Below are 23822 nucleotides of genomic sequence, written 5' to 3' on the forward strand. Positions count from 1 at the left end.
TCTCCCACTTCCATTCTGGAAGTTCTATATTCTGAGCCAAACCACCGGGCCTTTGATGTTTTACTTTAACTTGTTGGCAATTCGGACACTTAGCAGCAAACTCTGCAATGCCCTTCTTCATACTACTCCACCAATAAACTTCTCTCAAATCATGATACATTTTTGTGGAACCCAAATAAATGGAATATCTAGAGCTATGAGTTCCTCCATGATCCTTCCTTGGAGTTCATCCACCCTTGATAAACACAACCTACCTTGATATCTCAATACATCAACTCCCTCTTTTTAAAAAGCCAATATTTTTTGCTTATGAACATTTTCTTTCAATTCAAGAAAAATAGGATCTTGGTCTTACTTCTCTTTTACTTCTGACACTAATGATGATTTAACCCCATTCATCACCACCACTCCTCCTTCTGTGGAATCCATTAGTCGAAATCCTAATCGTGCAATCCTATGCACATCCTTTGCTAGTTCTTTCTTATCTTCCTCAAAATGGGCGGTGCTACCCATAGACAGCCTACTCAGTGCATCAACAACAACATTAGCCTTACTTGGATGGTAAAGAATACTCATGGCATAATCCTTGAGTAATTCTAACCACCTCATTTGTCGGAGATTAAGCTCTTTCTGAGTAAACACATACCGAAGACTCTTTTGATCAGTGAACACATCCACATGAAAACCATAAAGATAATGACACTATATTTTCAAAGCAAATACTACGGCAACCAACTCTAGATCATGGGTTGGGTAGTTCCTCTCGTGAACTTTCAACTGTCTAGAGGCATAAGCTATGAACTTGCCATTTTGCATTAACACGCAACCCAAACCAACTCTAGACGAATCACAATAAACAACAAAACCTTGCATGCCTTCTAGTAAGGTCAATACTAGGGCAATAATCAACCTCTTTTTCAATTCCTAAAAGGTTTTCTCACAAGCTTCAGACTATTGAAACTTCACTGTCTTCTGAGTTAACCTGGTCAAAGGGGATGAAATAGATAAGAATCCCTCTACGAACCTTCTATAATAGCCAGCCAAACCCAAGAAACTACTAATATCGGTTGGAGATATAGGTCTAGGCCAATTTTGCACTGCCTCTATTTTCTGGGTATCAACTCTAATTCCATCACTGGAAACAATGTGGCCTAAGAATTCCACAAACTCAAGCCAAAACTCACATTTCGAGAAATTAGCACACAACTCTCTATCCTTTAGAGTTTGGAGAACTATTCTGAGATGACTAGCATGATCTTCTTTCTTCCTTAAATAAATTAGTATGTCATCAATGAACACGATAACAAACATATCTAAATAAGGCTTGAATACTCTATTTATAAGGTCCATGAATGTCGCGGGCGCATTGGTCAAACCAAAGGACATTACTAGGAAATTATAATGACCATAACGGATCCTTAAGGTTGTCTTTGGAATATCACATTCCCTCACTCTTAACTGATGGTAGCCTGATCTGAGGTCTATCTTAGAGAAACAAGTAGCACCCTGAAGTTGATTGAAAAGATCATCAATTTTCAGAAGAGGATACTTATTCTTGATGGTTACCTCGTTCAATTGGTGATAATCTATACACATTATAAGGGAACCATCTTTCTTTCTCACAAATAAGACCGGAGCGCCCTAAGGTGAGACATTTGGTCGAATGAAACCTTTATCTAGGAGATCTTTCAATTGCTTTTTAATCTCTTTCAACTCTGGTGGTGTCATTTTATATGGTGGAATAGATATAGGACGAGTATCTGGAAGAACATTTATACCGAAGTCTATCTTTCTCTCATGAGGGACTCCGGGTAGATCATATGGAAATACTTCTGCAACTCTTTTACTACTGAAACTGACTGAATAAAAGGTATCTCAACACTAGGGTCATTAACTCGGACTAAGTGATAAACACACCCCTTGGAAACTAACTTTCTTGCCTTAAGGTACAAAATAAAATGACTTTTAGGCACTGCTGAACTACTTTTCCACTTTAAGACTGGCTCATTTGGAAACTAAAACTTGACAATTCGAGTTCTATAATCAACTAAGGCATAACAGACATGAAGCCAGTCCATACCAAGAATGACATCAAGATCTACCATGTCTAATTTGACTAAATCAACCATAGTGTCCTTGCGATTGATGGAAATGACACAATCATGGTATACTCGCTCAGCTAGAATAGACTCCCAAACAGGTGTAGAAACAGAAAAGGGTTCTCAGAGTTTCTCAGGAAGAACATCAAAATTATTTGCAACATAAGGAGTCACAAAAGATAAACTTGCTCCTGGGTTTAGCAAAGCATAAATATCAAGAGTAAAGACTTTGATCATACCAATGACAATATTTGGAGAATTCTCTTGTTCTTGACGACTAGTGATCGCATAAAGGTTGTTTTCTCCTTCGCTAGTACAGAAAGTAGCTCCTCTAGGTGCAGCCCTGTCTGGTGGAGCAACTGATGAAGATTGGGCTCTATTGCCCTAATTCCCATTACCTTGTTGGTTCTTAGGGCACTCTTTCATGAAATGACCCTCTTTTCCACACTTGAAACAACATGTAAAACCATCGCGACATTTACCTGGGTGGGTCTTACCACACTTAGCACATGCAGGAGCCCAGTTACCTCTTTGTGCCACACTACCCTGAGATTGGGAAGGTCTAGACCTGAAGTGTTGGGAATTCTGACTATTATACTCACTTTTGTTTCTGGGTGCAGGTGCACTAGCAGATGATGGAGCAGGTCCCTTTTGCTTTTGTTGGAAAGAAGACCAGTTCACATTATTTCTCTGCTGCCCGGACTCATCCCTGTCTTTGCTTTCTTATTTCTAAACTCCTCTCTATCTCTCAACTTCTCTTCTTCAACCTGCTGCACATAAACCATCAACCTCACTATATCTATGTCCCCAATTAGCATAGTTTCCCTTCCCTCTTTGCTTGACAGACGCGACAACCCAATAACAAAAAGATTCATCCTTCTTCTTATATCCGCAACCATCTCCGAAGTATATTGGGACAGTTGGGTGACCTTTAAACCATACTCATGAACACTTAGTGTATCCTGCTTAAGGGTGAGAAACTCTCGTACCTTGGCCTCTCTCAGTTCTCGGGGAAAGAAACGCCCTAAGAAGGCCTCCTCAAAAAAAGCCCAACTCGCAGGTGGTGCTCCATCAGCTCTACCCTTCTTCCACTGGTCAAACCAAGTCCTAGCAATATTCTTCAGGTTATATGCAACTAGTTCTACTCGCTCAGCATCAACAATGTGCATAACCTCAAATACCTTCTTCAGTTCCTCAACAAAACTCTTTGGATCCTCGGAAGTGATTGAACCAATGAAACTTGGAGGATTCATCCTCAAGAACTCACGAATCCTCGAAGTATCATTCCCTTACTGTCGGTTCTCTCTGCCCAGCTTTGTTGGTCACAACTTGATTCAACATTCTTATCGCTTTCCTGAACTCAGCATTCATAGCTTCTCCTTGGGGTTGCACTTCAGGTGCATTAGGTACTCCTTGCTCCTCAACATTACGCCAAGAAGGACAACCTCTGACAGCTCTTCGTGGAGGATTAATTAACTAAAAATATGCTTGCACAAGCACGAATTAGAAAGAGACCTTATAGAGATGAACTCTATGGCACGAAATGAGTATGAAAGAAGTGAGATAATTTCCTAAGTGTTGTAGCCTCCTAATTATAGATGTTGTGCACTTCACACCGATAACTAGGACTCTACAGACACGGCTTCATAGACTCCCTAGCACTCTTGAACTCTATTCTTGGATACCAAGTTTGTCACGCCCTAAGCCTACACCCTGGGCAGAACTAGCACTCGAGAACCATTACTGGCCCCAAGAGAATCCTTTGCCTGGCTTACTTACTCAACGGAAGACTTAAAAACATTAATACAAGGATTCAATGCATCTCTACTCAACTTCTTAAATATAATAACTTCAAACGTTTAAAAGTCAAACATTCAACTTGGTCTCTAAAACAAGGAGGGATGTCGGGACAAGACCCCGATCATCCTAACAACTGAAATACTAAAAAGCAATGATAAAAGGAGTCCTCCGAATAGCAAAGAGGCTCACCAACTGATTCTGAGTGCTCAACTGGATCAGCGAGGTGTTGGATGTTGATCCTAGTTACTTGTGTCTGCATCATAAAATGATGCAGGCCAAATGGCATCAGTACATTGAATGTACGAGTATGCGAGGGGAATACTAAACATAACATATGCTTGAAGGAATCTAAAAGAAACACTTACCTTGACTTTACTCAACTCATGAATAACTTAACTCAATATAAAGAAACAATACACATGCAATATAAGGAAAGCTTTTAAAATAGTAGAAAGCAATTTAGTTTGTTAAAGAAATGCAATAACAACTCAAATTACTCATATAATAAAGTATTATAATTTCTATGGGAGTTTCTCTAACCGACAACCACCACTATGGGCCTAAGTGGTGATAAAATGTCTTGCTCACGCTGCCAGAACTATCCTATACTTTGTCGTCATATAGAACGCCTTAACTAATTGGATCCACTAGTCTATGCTAAAATGCACTTAGGATTCATCTAAAAAGTATGATCATTTACTACCCATGATGGCTACATGGTTTATGGAGACTTGAGTTATTATGAACTTGCGTCCCCATAACGGTGCTCAATGCTACTCCCAAAATGTACATAGCTCATATGTTTTTAAAATAAAACTCTTTCTTTGGTTTGAGATAATTACTCAAAACTTAGCTTAAAAGATTTCTTGGAAATCAACATTTCCCTTTCTTGTTCAAATGTGAAAATATTTTAAACTCTTGGGAATACTTAGTTCCCGTAATATTTTTGAAGAAATGAAATTTTACTCTTATTCTTAGATAACTCAAAGCTTAAGTCTTAAAACGAAGTTAAAACATTTGTAAAAGACTTTTGAAAAACTTTATGAACTTCTCTTGACTTGATTCTTAACTTCTAGACTTGACTCTTAACTTTCCTTGAATTGAATTATGGATTAAAGGTTCATGATCTCATGTTTATGGATGATATCATGATGTTTAGACGTACCTTAGAGTGTTGGAATCATCTAGAAAATGTAGGTATCTTGCTAAGGAACTAGTATGGAAAGATGGGGAAGAAATGGGAAGAATTGGCGTCCCTGGTGCTCTGAGAGGCGCGGGGTGTCAGCCCTTGAATTTCAGAGGCTGGGGTGGGGCACTCTGGCTGGCGCGGCTCCCCAGAGCCCAAAATTCAAATACCCCTTCTTGGGGCTTTGAGAGGGGCGGCGCCCCAGGCCTTTACCCGGCGCACTCCGACTTTTCTCCTTCGTTTTTCATCTCTAAACCCCCTATTTCAACTTGGTTCTCTCCCCAAACACTTATAATCAACTATACCCTCAATATATACAAGAATCAACTCAAAATCACACACAAAAGCATGAATCAAACTCAAGAGATCTTCAACAACACAAACCCACAAGAATTCAAACGAATTTCATCAAGAACTCATAGGATTTACTTTCAAATCAATTATACTTCGCTGAATTGAATCATGATTGGCTTGTGGGTTAACTAACCCAACACTATGTGATCTCACATATCTCGTAGGATTGAATCCTTGGCGAAATCCATAACTAAACTTGAACGTTCTTGACGAATCTTGACTTTTCTTCTCCTCTTTACTCTTTTCTTCAAGCCCTAGCGTGAACTTCAAATTTTCCAAACTTATATAATTCTGATTAGACCCCTATTAATCTCCTAAAAACAAATTAAAATAATTGGGAAAGGAAAGACTAAAATACCCTTCCAAAATCCGGGTTTAGACTTTCCTTATTTGAACTGCCCAACTTCAAATGGGCAAATCTCACTCATACCAACTCGGAATTGCGCAAACTTGGAGGCGTTGGAAAGATTATTCCAAGATATTTCCTAAGACATCTGGAAACACACCTAAATCATCCTGAGCTAGGAGATATCATGGTTTTATTTTGACCAAAAAATCAACTTAACATACTTAACAAATTTTCCAGATTTTATATTCTTTCCAAAAATGACTATTTTCAATTTTTAACTTCTTTCTAGTTTTTTCAATTAGCGAGATGTTACAGTTGCAAATAATTTGCCAGATGTATTTGTTGAGCCAATTTTTTAATTAAGCTGCAAATGCTCCATAAATAGTCCTTGAAGGACAGAGTCTATGGTACGCCAGAAGAGTGATAGACCAATCGTTTCCAAACGTAAAACTCCTTGAGGAAAGAGAGGAGCAAATTATCAAATGGTCATGATAATGAGGTAATTGCTTTGAAAGAGTACTATTACATAAAACTTCATAAAACCTTGGCAAAGGTTCAGGTACCTGATATGATTAAAAAATGAAGAGATATCAATAAGTTATGTCGTATTGAAATCAAGTCAAATGACCATCGACGGTATCTTTGATATGAAGTAGCACTCAATGCTATAAATGATTACGAGGATCTTGAATTCAAAGTTGTCATATGATGTGGACAGATAAATGATTGGCCAAATAAAATGCACTATTCAAGAATATTTTGTTTCACTTAGAAAAGTGATGTTTTTTAACTTATAGTTCATAGATCAAAATATATGTCAGTGGGGTACAAATGAATCATTGTGCAAAAGTGTAATCGTAAGATATAAAGTACGTTTTGTTCCTTGGGGCATAAAGGGTTTTCGCAAAGTCGGGACATTATTAAATGGAGATATATTTTCCAGTGGTGGATGCAATGAGACTTATTTCAGTCTAGCAATAGATGAAATACTTGAATATGTATAATGACCGATTATCATGTCTAACTAGACTATGAAGGTTATATGAAAATTCTTGAAGAATTTAAAAGGTCTTAAAACAATTCCATTGAGTACCCAATGGTTCTGAGATTGCTTAACACAGAGAAAAAATATTTTCAACCTCAAGAAAATGATTAAAAATGTCATGTATTAGTGCAATTGGTGCACTTACAGATTGTAGGTTATACAAATTCTAGAATATTATTTGATATATATATGTGTGTGTGTGTGTATAACGAAAGGTTTTTGAATGGATTGTCATATTATCATTCAAGTTATGCCAAGAAGCTAACAAAGCAAGTGACTCAACACATAGAAGATGTGTGATTTTCTTTGAGAAAAAAAAGACGAGCTTCTATAAAATTGAAATTATCAATCTCTGAGTCAGAAATGATTTGATTATGTAGATGCAGAATATTTATTTGATCTGCATAAAGCTCAATTGGAAATGAGCTATTTGTTTACATATCGAGGCACAACAATATCTTGGCATTCAAAGAATCAAACATTAGTAACCACTTCTTCAAATCATGCAGAAATAATATTGATCTATGAAGTAAGCCGGGAGTGTGTTTGGTTGGAATCATGATCTATCATATTCACAAAACATGTGATTTCCCTTTGGCAAAAGATATTCCAGTCACCATAAACGAAAATAATATATAGCTCAATTGAAGGGAGAATACAATCAAAGGAGATCAGACAAAACATATTTCACCAAAATTCTTTTTCACACATGATCTTCAACAAAATGGTGAGATAGACGTTCAAAGACACGTTCAAGTGATAATCTTGTAAACTTATTCACTAAGGATTGCCAACATTAATATTTGAGAAGTTGTGATATAAGATTAGAATGCATCATCTTCGAGATATCAAGTAAAGTTTTAATCGGGGGGAGAAAAATATGTGTTGTACTCTTTTTCTTAACCATGGTTTTACCCCAATTGGGTTTTTCTGGTATGGTTTTTAACGAGGCAACATTCAAAGTGTATCAAAAGATGTGTGTACTCTTTTTTCTTCACTAGGATTTTTCCCACGGGGTTTTTTCCTTGTAAGGTTTTAACGAGGCATATTATCTATGGACATTCAAGGGGGAGTGTTATAAAATTATATAGTGTGGATGTCCACTACACCAAGAAGTTACTACATTACTTCCTTCCATTACGAAAATAACCTCCACCTTTATGATCATTATTCATGTAAACTTTCATATCCAAAACCTCATCCATTATATACATGTTTAATGTCATGTTTATGACTAACCTTTTGTATGTCTAGAAGTTACACTATACATAGAGGCATAAAGGTTCATATTGTACACACTTGAAGATTTGGTGAACACTCGAAAGAAAGAAAGTTATCTTATATTGTTCCTCTTGTCTTATATCCTTCTTGTCTTTATCTTTATATTGTTCTATTGTTCTTAAGTTTTACAACACAATAAAATATTTGTCAAATAAGCAAAAAAAAATTAATTCTTGTGCTTGTAAAACCATTAACCATAATCATATACAATACAAAAGAAAATAAAAGCAAAAAGAGTCAAATGGGAGTGGAAATTGGATACAAAGTAATAGGCATTACATCCGCTTTACATTCAAACTGAAGCATTTCACATAGCAAAAGAATGATGAAAAATAGAGGAAGCTTCCAATTACTGTCACACCCTGAGGCTATCCCCTTGACGTAAACATAAGACCTAGGATCACGAGTGACACCAAGCTAACCCTGAAGCTGGCATATCATAAGCGTACTAAAATGATATGAATAAAGAGATACTACACAGAAGCTAAAACAGTGTAATACCCAACTAGTCTGAATATATGAAATATACGAAGAGTTCAATAATAACTGAAAGATCAAACTAGATCTGACTAAGTTACTAGGCATAAACTGACCAAAACTACGTAGTTTAGGGATTAAACGACGTAGTTTAAGTGCCCAACGCTTAGGGGAAAGGACCAAAATGACCCTGACTTAATTTCGATGAAGGCCACCCACGGAGGGACCTACGGTCCATGGGTTGACCTATCAACCGTAGGTAGGGGTCGTCGGTCAAGTCTGCCCGAGAGGACTTCACTAAAACTAGCATAAATTTTTACTCGGATATGGAATTTTAGAAAACTCGGTGGCATTGGAAAGACGATTCAATTATCTTTCATTTGATAGGTCATGGGTCACCTAATTCCTTTTTTGCTAAGAGTTATGACCATTTGGAGTTGACACAACATCAATTTCCCTCTATCTGGCAACTGACCCTCACCTACGGTCAATCCTACGGTCCGTAGGTCCAACCACGGACCATACTGGTCTATCGTGGGTGGGATCAGAGACTATAAAGATTTGGGCCTTAACGACGGAACCCCACCTACGGTCTGTGGTCCCACCTACGATCCGTGGGTGGTTCCGTTGGTACTGGCACCAAATTTTCTGAAAAATAGGATTTTCTTCGTTTTGAGATCCGATGTGTTACAATTACAAATGATTTAATTATAATGAAGATTCTTTTAAAAGCCTTTTGATTCAATAGAAAACAACACAATAACGAAAACGGTTTTAAAAGAGATTTAAAAGTAATCATGAAATTTATTATGGATAAAGGAAAGTGAAATACAGGAAAAAATTAAAAGATTTGAAGGGTAATTTTGTTATTTAATGAATTTATCCCATGATAAAAATATGATGAGATTACTATACAACCTAAGGATAGAGATAACTTAATCCGGTATAAATTATTAATTACGCGATAAGTTATTCCAGATTGGCCAATCAAAAAATAAATTAAGTGGCATCATATTTTAATCCCAAGACTATATGTTGTTATCCCTCACAGCAAACTACCCCTTAGAAGTTTGGAATTGATCAAATAAAGGGATCTATCTCTCCACAAATGTCCGATTTGATTCACTATTTACTTTTTGCTAGCCAATACACGTAAATTACATACTTATTATGCAAAAATTAAATAATACATGAATTACGCCTATCATTATACATCCACTCATTATTATTAGTTTGAATGTTTGACTTATTTAGGTTTATTCTTCTTAAATGAACATCAATTTACAAGGTGAAGGATCTATTATTTTTAAATTGTAAGTACATTAATATATTTTTTCTTTTCAAGTTAAATAGTAGATTTATTTTTATTTGAGCAAGTACAAAATTTGATTTAGTTACTATAAAATAACCAAAAGATTCTAGTATTGGTAAAATATATTCACAATAGTTAATTACAAATTGATAACTTTCATCTACTATAATAAACACCAACTTACCTATTTAAATTAAAGTTTAGATTTATTTATGTTATTATAACATCAGATTTTGAATATCAAAATTAATATAAATTTTCCTTAATAACTTTCAATATCAAGAAAAAATTACTTTTATTGGGATATTTGGCAAGTAATTTAATGACCACTGTGAAATTTATGTATATAAATATGCAAGATATTTCCTCTTTTTAGTAAATATTTTTTAAGAAATAATTAAGTAATATATTTTATTATGTTCTAGCATGGAGCATAAGAAGACAGCAGGAGGCCAAAAAATTCCATTGGAGAAAATAGAGAATGACTCTGCTCGATTTACCACATTCTCTAAACAACGTCCTGGCTTATACAAAAAAGCTTGTGAACTTGTTAGAGAATGTGATGTCATCTTGAAATTGTTATGTCTTCACCAAAAGGTATACCTTATTCCTTTATTAGTCCAACCTCTAATGTGGTCATTGATCGTTTTATAAATCCTACAACAAAATTAAATGGAAGTGACCGACTTGTTGCGGTAGAAGCACGCAAAAAAGTAAGTCAATTTAATGATATTCCTAATGAATTGGACGAAAGAGAAAAGATTGCAAATGAAAAATTAGACCGAATGAATGAGGCTAGAGATATAGGTTGGTGGGAGTCCATAGACCGATTCAGTGTACATGATACAATGAAGTTTGAAGCTTGGTTAACTTCCGGTGAATTTAATTTGAACGAACATTTGGAGCAGCTAGAAAATGGAGCTTCATCCTCCTCACAGATTCCATCAGATGATGCAAATATCGCACCTAATGTCTTCTAGACGAATTATCTTCGGATAATATTATTTATCAAAGTCCTTTGCTTTAATTTTCTTGTTATTTATTATTTTGTTTCAATAAATGATACTTACTACATGTACTTGAGTTTTTATGGAGAATGGAAGCGGGCCTCTTTTTTTCTTAAAATTCAAGAGCAGTTCTTTGTAGGGTAACTCATGTAATTTAAAATTTCGAGAAGTGGACCTCTCTTTTGAATTTTTAATTTTTTATAATTGAATTATGTAAAGAAAGGATAAGTCTTTCCTATAAAAAAAAACACTAGACATACTAAGAGAAAACAAGACAGAGAAAACTATTAGCTCTATAAGTACTCACTTGAAGGACTAAGGAAAATCGAGATAAAAAAAAGAAGCAATTAACTTTATGTGTAAAATCGAGAACCTCTAATTTCTCCCATTTAATTGTCATAGTTTTCATTTTTAGAATCCAATGATAATAACTTTGACTAACACTTTACGATGTATATTTTTCATCATATTGATATGCAAAAAATTGTAATTTATAGTACTTTTTGTATAGTTTTTGAATATCTAAATTTTTTGCTTAAAATATCAAATTAATGTAATCGAATTTAATTTTGAAAATTAGTCAAATTGACTTTTGAAAAATACAACATGACAATTAATAGTGGACAGAGGGAGTAAAGAATAAGAATCATCTCCATACGTACAAAAGTAGTTGAAGTAAAGATATGAAACAACAAAAAGAGATTTGAAAGTTTTAACATTATCCTATCTAAGCAAGAACTTGGAAAAAATGAAGAAGAGCCGAATTTGAAAATAATAAATAAATAAACTGTGGAACTATTAACATTCTTGATAAATTATGACTAATGATGCCAAAAACAATGAGAATAATAAAAAAAGGCATAATATATAAAAGTACCCTTTTATATAGATTCAAATGGCATCTATGCTCTTTAATTTTGAGTGTACACAAATATAGCTAAATTTGTATAACAATAAACAAGTATAAACACATGTCTTACGTGGCAATTTTCATCTTATGTGCCGTCGTACATGTATTATGTCACATAGGACATGTGTGTCTATTTGTGTACACATAAGATTGGATGACATAAATATCAATTAATACTATGATACCTTAGCAATCAATGCCTACAATCAATGGTGAATTGGAGCTCTTCAAGCCAAACCCTAGCTTTCTCCCTCCTTAGTTCCTGAGGGAAATTTTGGGGTGATCTTAGAGGGAATTTAGGGATTTTAGAAGAATGATTTATAATGGGTAGTTTTTAGGCTTAAAGACTTATATAGGGCTTAGGATTAAGATCAAAGTGACTTAGTTTAGGTATTAATCGATTAGGGAAAAGAGTTAAAAGCCCTTAAAAATAATTGTCGATCCATTCCTACGTACGGTCTGTAGGTCCTTCTACGGACCGTTCTGGTCAACAATAGAAATGATCAGAGACTATTACTTTAGACCAACTTTTGACGGTACTCATGTACGGCTCGTCGTAGGTCTACCTACGATCCATACATGCCAACCAAAGAAACCAACCTTAAACTTTAAAATTTCACGTAGTTTGGGGGTAACCTATGAGCCTATCTACGACTCGTACATGGGAGGATGGGTTGTCCTGATGAACCGTATAAAGGGTACTGAGACTTGTTTTGAAAAAAAAAAAACCAAATTCCTACGGTAGCCACCTTCGGCCCGTAGAAATTTCTACGGTTCGTAGATGGGAACTGTAGATACAACATGCAACCCAAAAACTCAGTTTCTCTCTTTTCCAAATTCTGAGGTGTTACATTTGATTTGTAAGCATTTTCTTATTGGTTAAATCGAACCGTTATGGACCAAAACCGATAAAAATTATCTTATTGGTTTGGTTATTGGTTCAGAACTTTTAAAAATTAAAAATCGATAATACTTAAAACCGAACCGACCTATGCACACCCGTATCTAGAAATTAAAGGGGCCTCATTTTGTAACAATGTTGTTATATAAAGGTTTGACAGTCTCCAATCCGAAATTCATATATTTTAAAAATTAAATTTGAAGTCCAATCCATAATCCAAAACAAATATCCAAGATTTCCAATTTTATAGAGAGATTTGACGGTACATGAAACCTCATCATAAGCTTAATTTGATGTTAAGTAAAGCATTAAGGTTAGGCTGTTAGGCAGAGTTGTAGCTGGAGTTTGGCACGGAACCACTCACATTCTTGTAGGCTGTGGGATGAAAAAATTAAATTTTAACATGCATAATTAAGCCTACGTTCTTTACGTTTGATCTCACAAATAAAGAATAAGAATCATCTTCATACGTACAAAAGTAGTTGAAGTAAAGATATGAAACAACAAAAAGAGATTTGAAAGTTTGAACATTATCCTATCTAAGCAAGAACTTGGAAAAAATGAAGAGAAGCCGAATTTGAAAATAATAAATAAATAAAGTGGAACTATTAACATTCTTGATAAATTATCACTAATGATGCCAAAAACAACGAGAATAATTTAAAAAAAAGGCATAATATATAAAAATACCCTTTAATATTGATTCAAATGGCATCTACGCTCTTCAATTTTGAGTGTACACAAGTATAACTAAATTTGTATAACAATAAACAAGTATACACACATGTTCTACGTGGCAATTCACATCTAATGTAGTGTACTACATGTATTATGTCACATAGGACGTGTGTGTTTACTTGTGTACACACAAAATTGGATGACATAAATGTTATTTAAGACCAAGTTAAATGACACATTTATATATTATACTACCTCCCGTCCACTTTTGACTATCGTAGTTTCCTTTTTAGGGTCAAACAATAATAACTTTGACTAATATTTTACGATGTATTTTTTCATCATATTGATATGCTAAAAGTTGAAATTTATAGTACTTTTCGTATTGTTTTTGAATATCTAAATTTTTTATTTAAAATACTGAATTAATTTAATCTAATTTAACTTTAAAAATTAGTCAAATTGACTTTCGAAAAATGCAACATAACAATTAAAAGTGAACAAAGGGAGTACCAAATAGTAAAAAGGTAGTCCATAACTTCTTCATAACATAAAAAGATTCTCTTTAGCTGGTCCTAAAGTTAAAGAATCTATAAATATATCAATTCAAAGTATATATTTCCTTGTGCAATTTTTCAACATTTACCTTTATTCCCTTCATGAAAGCAAGTTCAATTTGTAACCTTTTTAAGTTATATCTTAGCCTTAAGAATCTTTCTTTTCACAATATCTGTCTATAAATATTTACACATTAATTCCATCATATAACATACATACAAATGTGATTAAAACTATGGCTTATTATTATACTTGCAATTTTCCTGATATATACTCTTGGATTCACAACTTACCACCAATTTCTAAATGGAAAACAGACTCTATTTCAATTTGCATTTCTCCTTCATGTTCATCTCAACCTTCCCTCAAACTCTCCATAGCTAAAAATTACCATTTTTCCATTGTCGCGGATTATAATCTTCCTATTTCCCTATGGACTTCAAAACCGTTAAGAATCAAACACAATACAACAAAATTATTAGACGACGAATCAGTATTCAATCTCTTGATCAATATCGTCCATGATGTCCTGAACTATGGTCCGAATAAAAATTATAACTCGTTGTTCCTCAAGATCCCACGAATGGATTTTAACAATTCCGATTTTAAGGAAATTTTCAATTTCTCATTTCTTACTTTGGTTTTCATAATTTGTATCTATGAAGCCCCTGCTGATCTTAGGTCCACATGTATTATTGCCCTGAAGAATCAATTTTCATGTCCGCAATCTAGACAAGCATCAAAATTGCTCGTGAGGTTTTTGGGATCGAATATTGAAGAGCAGTGGATGCGTTCAGTAAATCTAGCGATAACTAATTGGATCCTGGAAATACATTCTTCTTCTAATCATCATGATCATGCGATGAAAACGCCATGTCCATTGTTTTCATACTCATTTTCGACACAGGGGCTATGGAAAGTTCAGCTGTATTGCCCTGTTATTGCAATGGAGGCCGAAACATCTACTTGTAGTAGTTTATCTGATGAAAGTTTGAGGTTTTCTCTCAACTTTCATCAGCTTGAAGGAGTGATCCAATTAAATCATAGAGTTATTGTTCGAGAAAAGTGGATTGAAGTAATGGTGAACACCGATAACATTAGGTACATTTATCTTCTTTGAACTAATTCTTTTCAGCATAAAACTTATAAGTCGGTCAAACTAGCTTATACACTCTTCTTGATTTCTTTACACGTTTGATGCTTATAAATACAGATCAGCAAGATTTCTATTATGTTATTCCAAATATTTTTCGAAAAATCCAAATACCTTTTCCATGACCAAACCCTTAACTCCATCTCCGTCTCCATCCATTTCTTGTCGTTTTTCCTTTTTCATGTAAAGATATTCTTATACTCATGTTTTTGCAGAAACGGACCAAAAATGCTCCTGAACTATAGTAAATAGGATAAAAATGACTTCCGTTTGGTTTTTGGTCCAAAAATGCCACTGAACTATTATAAATAGGACAAAAATATCCTCGTGGTTAGTAAATTGGCCCAATAATGCCCCTATCTCATTAAGTGCATTTCAGTTATTTTAACGGAATAGCTTATACCATTCTTTTACTAAACACACACCTATTTAATTTACAGAAAAGGCTCAAATATGTCACCAAACTTTGAGAAAAGGTTCATGTATGTTATCTGTTAAAAGTTTGGCTCATCTATGTCTTTTCCGCTTGAGAAAATGTTCAAATCAATTGTTGGACACTTAAAAAGTGATTCTCAACACTTGATGCTTATGGATTACTTTTAATCAGATAATCCAAGTAGGATCTAATCTAATTTGAGTGAACAACCATAATCGCAATTTCAAATATGCCACCGAACTTTGAGATACGGTTCATCTATGTTATCTATTCAAAGTTTGGCTCATCTATGTCATTTCCGTTTGAGAAAAGGTTTAAATCAATTGTTGGACACTTAAAAGTGATTCTCAATACTTGATGCTTATGGATTACTTTTAATCAGCTAATCCAACCAGGATCTAATCTAATTTAAGTGAATAGCCATAATCGCAATTTCTTAGGGAAAAAGAACCTAAAGATTGAATTTTAACTTGATGCTTATGGATTACTTTTAATCAGCTAATCCAACCAGGATCTAATCTAAAGATTAAAATTTAACTTGATGTGAAAATCCTTATTGACTACTTTTAATCTACTAATTCAAATCAACTATAATATGACTGAACAAGAATAATTACAAACTTTTAGGGGAAAAAAGAACTAAGAGTGAATTTTAACTTGATTTAAAAATGTATGTTCATGTAGGTGTGATGTTGTTAGGCTAGTGAATGAATCACTAATGGCAGAGAGAGGAGCAGGGGTATCAGAGAAGCATTTCCCTTCAAGAATCTCATTGCAACTAACTCCAACACTTCAATCCAATGTGTTGAGTATATCAGTAAACAAGTCCTCTGACAATCCCTTAAGAGAAATTGGCACCGAAAAGACCATTGAAGCGGGATTCGATCCACCAAACACTTACATAGGCTTAAAAGTCTCCGCGGGAGAGACAGTTGTTACGACCATGAAGCCATGGAAATTTGAGCAATCAGTTAATGGAGATGGTGCAAATTTGAATTGGTTTCTTCATGATAGTGGAAATGGAAGAGAGGTATTTTCGTCGAAGCCTTCTGTTTTTTCATTAATTCAGCCAAAAGCTTGGTTCAAGAACAGATATTCAAGTGTTAATAGGCCTTTTACTAAGCAAGGAGGGGTAATTTTTGCTGGAGATGAATATGGGGAAAGTGTGTGTTGGAAAGTGGATAAAAGGGCTATAGGGAAAACAATGGAATGGGAATTGAAAGGGAGACTTTGGTTAACATATTGGCCAAATAAACATATAACTCCTTATGCTGAGACTAGAAGATTGGAATTTAGAGAAGTGCTTCATCTCAACCTTGCATAGTTATATTTGTTGTATTGATTACCTCTGGATAGACTGTCTATGTTAATTATATCTTCTTCAAGTGTGTGTGCAGGCTGTTCAACTTGCTTGAATGTGAGATGCTTCGTCTGTTGAACTGGCCTTTTTATTGATTATCAAAATGTATTTGTGTGTTGCATAGTTATATTTGTTGTATTGATTATCAAAATGATGCTTCTGTCTAAGGTAGGTAGGTTGTCTACATCACAACCCTTGAGGTGCGGCTTTTATATTACTAATTATTGGTATTGTTTTTTTCTCAATAACGCCTTAAGAAAACTAGTACCAAGTACTCGACTTAAGGAACCAAGTTCCTTAGGACTAACTGAAACCATCAAGGTAAACAACACAAGTTTTATATGGAAAACCTGCTTGGTCAAGGGAGTTAAAAACACGACCTAAAAGGTGTAGAATGTCAGCAACTTTCACAAATTTCAAGGAGCGGTTTCAGATTACAACTCTATATTACAGATCTCGTTTAATTTGTCCTGGTTGCTCTACCCTTACACATATTATAGTTAACACCCTTAACCTTATCAACCTTAATACACCTACAACACCCAAAATTGTGATGCCTCTCTGATTGCTCCAACTCCACCATCACAATATCCATGCCGCCCTCTCTTCGTTCAAGGGTTTATGGAAGTATAATTGTAACCTTTGTCCAATGATGAGTGTCTCCTCCACCAAAACCTTGTCATTCTCGTCCTTTAATTATGAACTTCACTTAGTCCAGGTCACATGCCCTCCATTCTCTCGCCTTGTCTGGCCTGTACCACTCTTTATCCCCGTCATTGTCCTCTAATCCAACATACATGAGTTCCAAAGTTGTTGTCTTTGCCATCGTAACCACTTACTTCACCTCCTACTTGGCCACTTTATACTTTTCCACATTTGTCCACTTTTCCTCCTCTCATCCTGACTTTCCACCAACTTCGTTTACGTTACCTTCTTAGCCTCTACCTTTCCTTGTACTTCTCCATTCCATCATATCACCATATCCTTGATGTCACCCTGATCTACCTCACAAGACCCCCAAAACCTTGAAAAGTACTACACTTTTGTCAAAGCAAATGTAACTATGTATTCTCTCTCACCCCCCNCCCCCCCCCCCCCCCCCACCCCCACTCATTGAACCATTAACAAATTTAAGAGCACAAAATGTCAATTCCTTTATTTTGGTGTGTGAGTACATGGAAACAGAGAACAAAAGAAGAAAAGGCTTCATATAATGTGAAAAAAAAAATATTTGTCACAAATGGATTAGAGTATGCTTCTTTGTTTGCAACATTCAATAGCTCCATCATACATTTCCTCAAGACCATGCTTGTACTTGAATCCAGTCTCCAAAAGCTTTTTGGATGAAAATCTAGGGCATGTAACTTCTTCACTACTTGCCCATGTGTACCTGCAAATTAACATTAAATTAAATCAAGTATATTTTTTCCATCTTTAATTTCCAGAATAAGCATTTACTAATTAGACTTATAATACCTAGATATAGGAAATGAAATGCGTTTTTCTTAACCCCTCCCTAGAAATTCCTTTTTTTTTTGCTTCCTTAATGACTCCAACCCACAATCATACCTTCTAAACAGCCTCTCTTGTCATAAATTGAAATATGCATATCGCGTTCTTTTGAATACTCAAAATTAGAAAGGAAAAAAAGTATATAAGATAGCATAGGTCATACAATTAACTTTTTCCGAAGTACATTATGTTTTAACATTTAATTTTTATGAAAGATGATAGTACTATATAATAGGGAAACTAGAAAGAAAAGAAAGACTCAATTTTTAAATTAACAAGAAAATACTTGCTTCAAGATTTCTTATTTTCTTATTACCTTATCTTATGAAAAAGAATCAACAACAATATTAAAGAAAAGGCAAGTGTTTATACTTACTCATTAATTTGTTTTTGAAATTCAGGATATCTAGTCGAAAGAAACTCAGCTAGCTTTTCACGTGTTATTTCAACAGCTGAACAAATATATCTTCCTTTTGCATTAGGATTTTCAAGAAGGAAAATGTGAGCATTTGTCACATCATCTACATGTACAAAAGGTACATATGGAGGGTAACTCATGTTATAATTTTGATGACCTGCACAAATGTTTCCAATTACGGTTAAGTAGAACATATATACGTTGAGAAAATGAAAATCTATGATATTTTAAGACGTACCAAGAATCATTTCCATGGATGAACGAACAGAGCCAGGAATTTGAGGAGTAATAAAGGGGCCATGTATCCAAGTTGGGATTACAGTCACAAGATCAATACCATTTATTTCAGCGAATTCCAGAGCTGCCTTTTCTGTTAATGTCTTACTAATCGTGTAAGAACTTGCAAAATTCTTTAATGCTCTTACAATGTCTATGTTTGTCCATGAGTTTTCGTCCACTATGTCTGATGAATTCTCAACCATAACCGTAGTTGAACTAGAAGTGTATACAACACGTTTAACTGTCTTTGAATTAAGACATGCTTGTAAAATACCTAAAGTCCCATTGATAGATCTTTGTGTTATTGTTTCTTCACTTTCTTTGTTATCAAAATCAACTGGATGTGCAACATGAAATACTCCAATGCATCCTTCAATTGCTGCATTGAAAACCTCTGGTTTGTCTAAATCAAAATTAAAAATGTGTAGTCTTTCTTGAGCACCTGGAAGATTCGTGATGTAGCTCACATCCTTCTTGCGATCTAGCAATGAAAAAAAAAGGGAAAAGTTTATCGTCATAAACTTAAACGTATTTATTTGGCGAAATGGCCTACTGGACCCCTAAACTTGCACTACTTCGTCTAACCTCAATCGTGCTTATGTGGAAACAACAACAACAACAACACATTCAGTGAAATCCCACAAATGATATTTAGGAAGAGAAGAATATATGCAGATTTTATCACTACATCGTGCAGATATAGATGTTGTTTCCGAAAGACCCTCAACAATGAGGTGATATATGAGGAAACTTTCATTTTAACACCTCAAATTTTACTTACAGTACTATGGGAAAAGAGGAGAAGTTCACTTGTAGAGTCAGAGTCAAAGTCAGGATTTTCACTAAAGAATTGAAAGTATGAAGAACAAGTCACAGAGGTTCAACATCTATTATATATTAATAAAAAATAATTTTAGGCATATATAAACAATGTAATTTTTTACCGTAACATATTTGAAGCTTATTGGTGTTTTCGTGTTTGTTCATTTTATTTTTAACCATAATTTATTGCAATTTCTGATATATTCATCAACAGAGCCCTACTTGGCTTTGCCCCAGGCAAAATCAAAACGCCTGTTGGTAAAAATTATGGCATATCATCAATCCATCTTCATTAAAGGCCAAAATCTCATGAATTGTATGATTTTGCCTTTTCTTCCACTAAGGACTAAAAATGATGTACATCTTCACATAGAGAAGAAGTAAAAGAAAGCAAATTCAAGTATTGTAAATTGCAATAGTAACAAACCTGGATGAGATCTAATAGTTGTGTTAACATAATAACCAAATTGAAGAAGTCTCATAACCATCCATGATCCAAGAAAACCACTTCCTCCTGTTACACATACCTTTCCCTTCTCCTTCACTTCTTCCATATCCCCTCTATTCATCTCTTCTTTCTTCTCCTCCTCTTTATATAGTAAAACTATCAAGTGGTTATATGTTGTTAATTATTTTTCTTTTGCTAACATATATAAATGGAATAACAATAACATCGTATAAGGGAGAGTCTGGGAGGATAGGATGTACGCACACTTTATGAAGTAAGAATGAAACAATGCAAATTTTTAATGAAAAAATCTAATATTTTCTCTGTTCATCACTTTTACTTGTACACTATTCTAAAAAATAGATTTTTATTTTTACTTGTAACTTTTAAGATATCAAGAAAAAATAATTATTGTTTCCATGTTTTACCCTTATCATTGATTACTTATTCCCCAAATTATTTTTCAAGACCTAATACAAAATATCAATTAAAGAAATAGTGTGGTAAAATAAATATATCAATCATTATTTTCTTAATAGTCATGCCAAATCCAAATGTGACAAGGTAAAGTGAACGGAGAGAAGAGTATAAAGTTAGAATAAGAACCGTTGACTCAAGAATTTGTGTTGATATAATGAAAATGGAATAGTATTGCTGAATTTGATAAGTTGATATAATGACGAAATAGTGTTGAGTTCTTAATATAATGATAACTTGTTGCAATGCTTGAAATTTTGAAGAAGACAACCAAAAGACAAATTATCATCTTTTTGTAAACAAACAAAAAAAAAATTAACTGTTTGAAAGACTTCGAAATATTCAATAATAAGAATAAAAATAGTGAAAGAGAATGAATAAAGTAAAGTATAGGAATACTATTAATGTGTGTCCATGTTAGTTGTACTGATATAAATGAAGCAATAAAATAGATAGTCACATAACAAATAATACACATAACAATTATTTTATCCCTCAATTATATGTTACCATTATCCTCACATTCAAAAAAATATATGTTATATTTTATAATCAAAAATTTATTTTCAATTTTTTTTTAAAAAAAGTGGGCCCCAAAGGAGTGTTGTAATTGCCTTATAGTTGAGCCCACCCTATCTACTGAAGTGGACAAGCTATATCTCATTTATTACCAATTGCGTTCATCTCATAAAATTGGCCACACATCCAACTAATGTGAAAGAAATGGAGAAAAGAACCAAAATAGTTCTTCATCTTTGGGTTAAGACTCAAAGTCATTCTTAAGTTTTCACATAGAGCATTAATAGTTCCTCATGTTTGCAATATTGGTGCACTTTTGGTCATCCTCCAAAATTTTACCTATTTTTTAACATTGATTTTATCCATAATTTATGTATGAAATGTTCAATCATCATTTTATATATTTAGTAGAAATAATAACTCCATGTGAGAAAATGTGAGAAGAAAAACACCTTATTTTGTTTAGTAAAAATCGTATGACAGGTAAAGTCGAGAGGTTCATCATGACGATTTCACGTGCAATAGTACACATTTTTCTTCTCTTGCAACATCATATGTTAAGATGTTCTTAGTTTAGCTGTAGTAATATTTCTACTAAACACAACAAGGTGTTCTTCTTCTCACCTTCTCTCATATAGAGTTATTATTTATACTAAATATATAAAAAGACGATTGGACATTCCTTACATAAAATTGTGGAAAAAATTAATGTTAAAATATAGGCAAAAGTTTAAGGGAGGACCAAAAGTGCACCAATATTGCAAATATGAGGGACTATTAGTGCTCCATGTGAAAACTCAAGGATGATTTTGAGTCTTAACCCAAAGATGATGGACTATGTTGGGCTTTTTCTCGAAAGAAATGTGCTAAAGGTTCAAACATCATATAATTTAAATTACGAGGTCATATATATTATTTTACAGTAATTTAATTTTTTGTATATATAAGTTCATATTTTAAAGCAAAAGTATTGAGTTTAGATGATCCAATCATCAATATAGTGACTTGAGAAACAAAAATATTTAATGCTTTTTATCTTTTAATTTTTTCTTGTATAACATAACATAATTGAACTTTCATCCCTAGTTCATTAATTATATTAAAATGTATATATGAAAAAACCTTCAAACGAAACTCTATCCTTACATAGTTACATTATGTATGTAAATTTATGCAATTTAATATTAAATAACAATCGAAATAATATATTCATCTTAGATTGGAAATTATTTTGAAATCAATTAGTTTTTTTAATTTTTTTTCAAAACACTTGTGTTAAATTGTCACTTTCAATCGAGGTACACATCTTGAAAAAAATAAAAATCCTAATTCTTTTATCCTTTTTTATAGTTATGTTTTATGACCAACAAATAAATTTTATAATAACACAATGAGAACTATCCAACTTATCTTAAATTAAGTTGTAATATAAAAAAATTAGACAAATTGTTCAGTGGATCAATTTTTTTATAAAAAATAACTCAATTATTATTAATTACATAAATAGTCATTCAGTCACTTTCAATTTTAAGTGTAGTGCTTTTTCGTTATTGATTTTCGTTTTTGCTTTGTCTTCTTCTTTGCCATTTTACACTATTTATACAATATCAATATATTATATATATAAATTGATATATTGTATATACATATAAATATAATCATTTTAATAAAAATATTTTTATTTCCTGTAGATATTGGTAAGTAACCCAGGTATATCACATATTTAAGTTTTAATTATTCTATCAGTGCTACTTATTTTTTATATTTCTATATGTAGTCTAGATAAATACTACTCCCTCTATTCCTAATTATTTGTCCACTTTTGAAATGACACACCTATTAAGAAAACAATGAATGACATAGTGAGTTTGCCATTTTACCCCTATTAATTATGAATTGGGTGAATTAAAAACTTAAGATTTTTAAGAAGTTCTACCTTTTTCATAGTAATTAATTGAGGGTATAATAAGTAAAAAGAATTTGTTCTTTCTTGATTTGTCAAAATGAACAAGTAATTAGGGACAACTAAAAAAGAAAAAATGGACAAATAATTAGGGATAGAGGGAGTATTGTGTACCAAAGAATGTTAACTTTTTTGGACGAAAATTCCTATCTCATTTCCCAAAATAACTAATAATATAGAGACGTGCATGTCCTAGGGATAGAGCATATCCATCAATTTTCAACACACATTAAAGAACGAAATTATAGTGCCTCAACAGTGATGGAAAGCCTAACTTAGTGCGGTACTGTCCAACATTGGGACCATTTAATCAATATGGTTGTCAAGACCCAAAAATATTAAGATCCATGACATGTGATATTTGGCAATAAATACATGTATTTATTTGTAATGACCCTGAGGTCAATTTTGGAAATTTTTAAAAAATTACTATTTTACCTCTCTCAATAGTTGTTTCGAGTCATTTTTGATGAGTTAA

At 33.5% G+C, this 23822-nt stretch overlaps 2 protein-coding genes and 1 pseudogene across 2 annotated transcripts; 2 read left to right on the plus strand and 1 right to left on the minus strand.

Moving 5' to 3' along the window:
• Nucleotides 1-10329: 10329 nt before the first annotated feature.
• LOC125864474 (agamous-like MADS-box protein AGL29) lies at nucleotides 10330-10883 on the plus strand (annotated as a pseudogene).
• A 3270-nt stretch (nucleotides 10884-14153) lies between these two features.
• On the plus strand, nucleotides 14154-16873 carry LOC125864446 (uncharacterized). The gene is made up of 2 exons (XM_049544455.1): nucleotides 14154-15058; nucleotides 16231-16873. Exons 1-2 carry the CDS (start codon nucleotides 14193-14195, stop codon nucleotides 16868-16870), a joined length of 1506 nt encoding a protein of 501 aa, XP_049400412.1. The 5' UTR covers nucleotides 14154-14192; the 3' UTR covers nucleotides 16871-16873.
• A 1173-nt stretch (nucleotides 16874-18046) lies between these two features.
• LOC125864462 (vestitone reductase-like) lies at nucleotides 18047-20553 on the minus strand. Its single transcript, XM_049544476.1, has 4 exons — nucleotides 20365-20553; nucleotides 19075-19596; nucleotides 18795-18993; nucleotides 18047-18296 (listed from the first exon to the last, which is right to left on the minus strand). Exons 1-4 carry the CDS (start codon nucleotides 20504-20506, stop codon nucleotides 18152-18154), a joined length of 1008 nt encoding a protein of 335 aa, XP_049400433.1. The 5' UTR covers nucleotides 20507-20553; the 3' UTR covers nucleotides 18047-18151.
• Nucleotides 20554-23822: the final 3269 nt, after the last annotated feature.

Source organism: Solanum stenotomum, chromosome 5 (assembly GCF_019186545.1).
Source record: "Solanum stenotomum isolate F172 chromosome 5, ASM1918654v1, whole genome shotgun sequence".
Taxonomy (NCBI): Eukaryota; Viridiplantae; Streptophyta; class Magnoliopsida; order Solanales; family Solanaceae; genus Solanum; species Solanum stenotomum.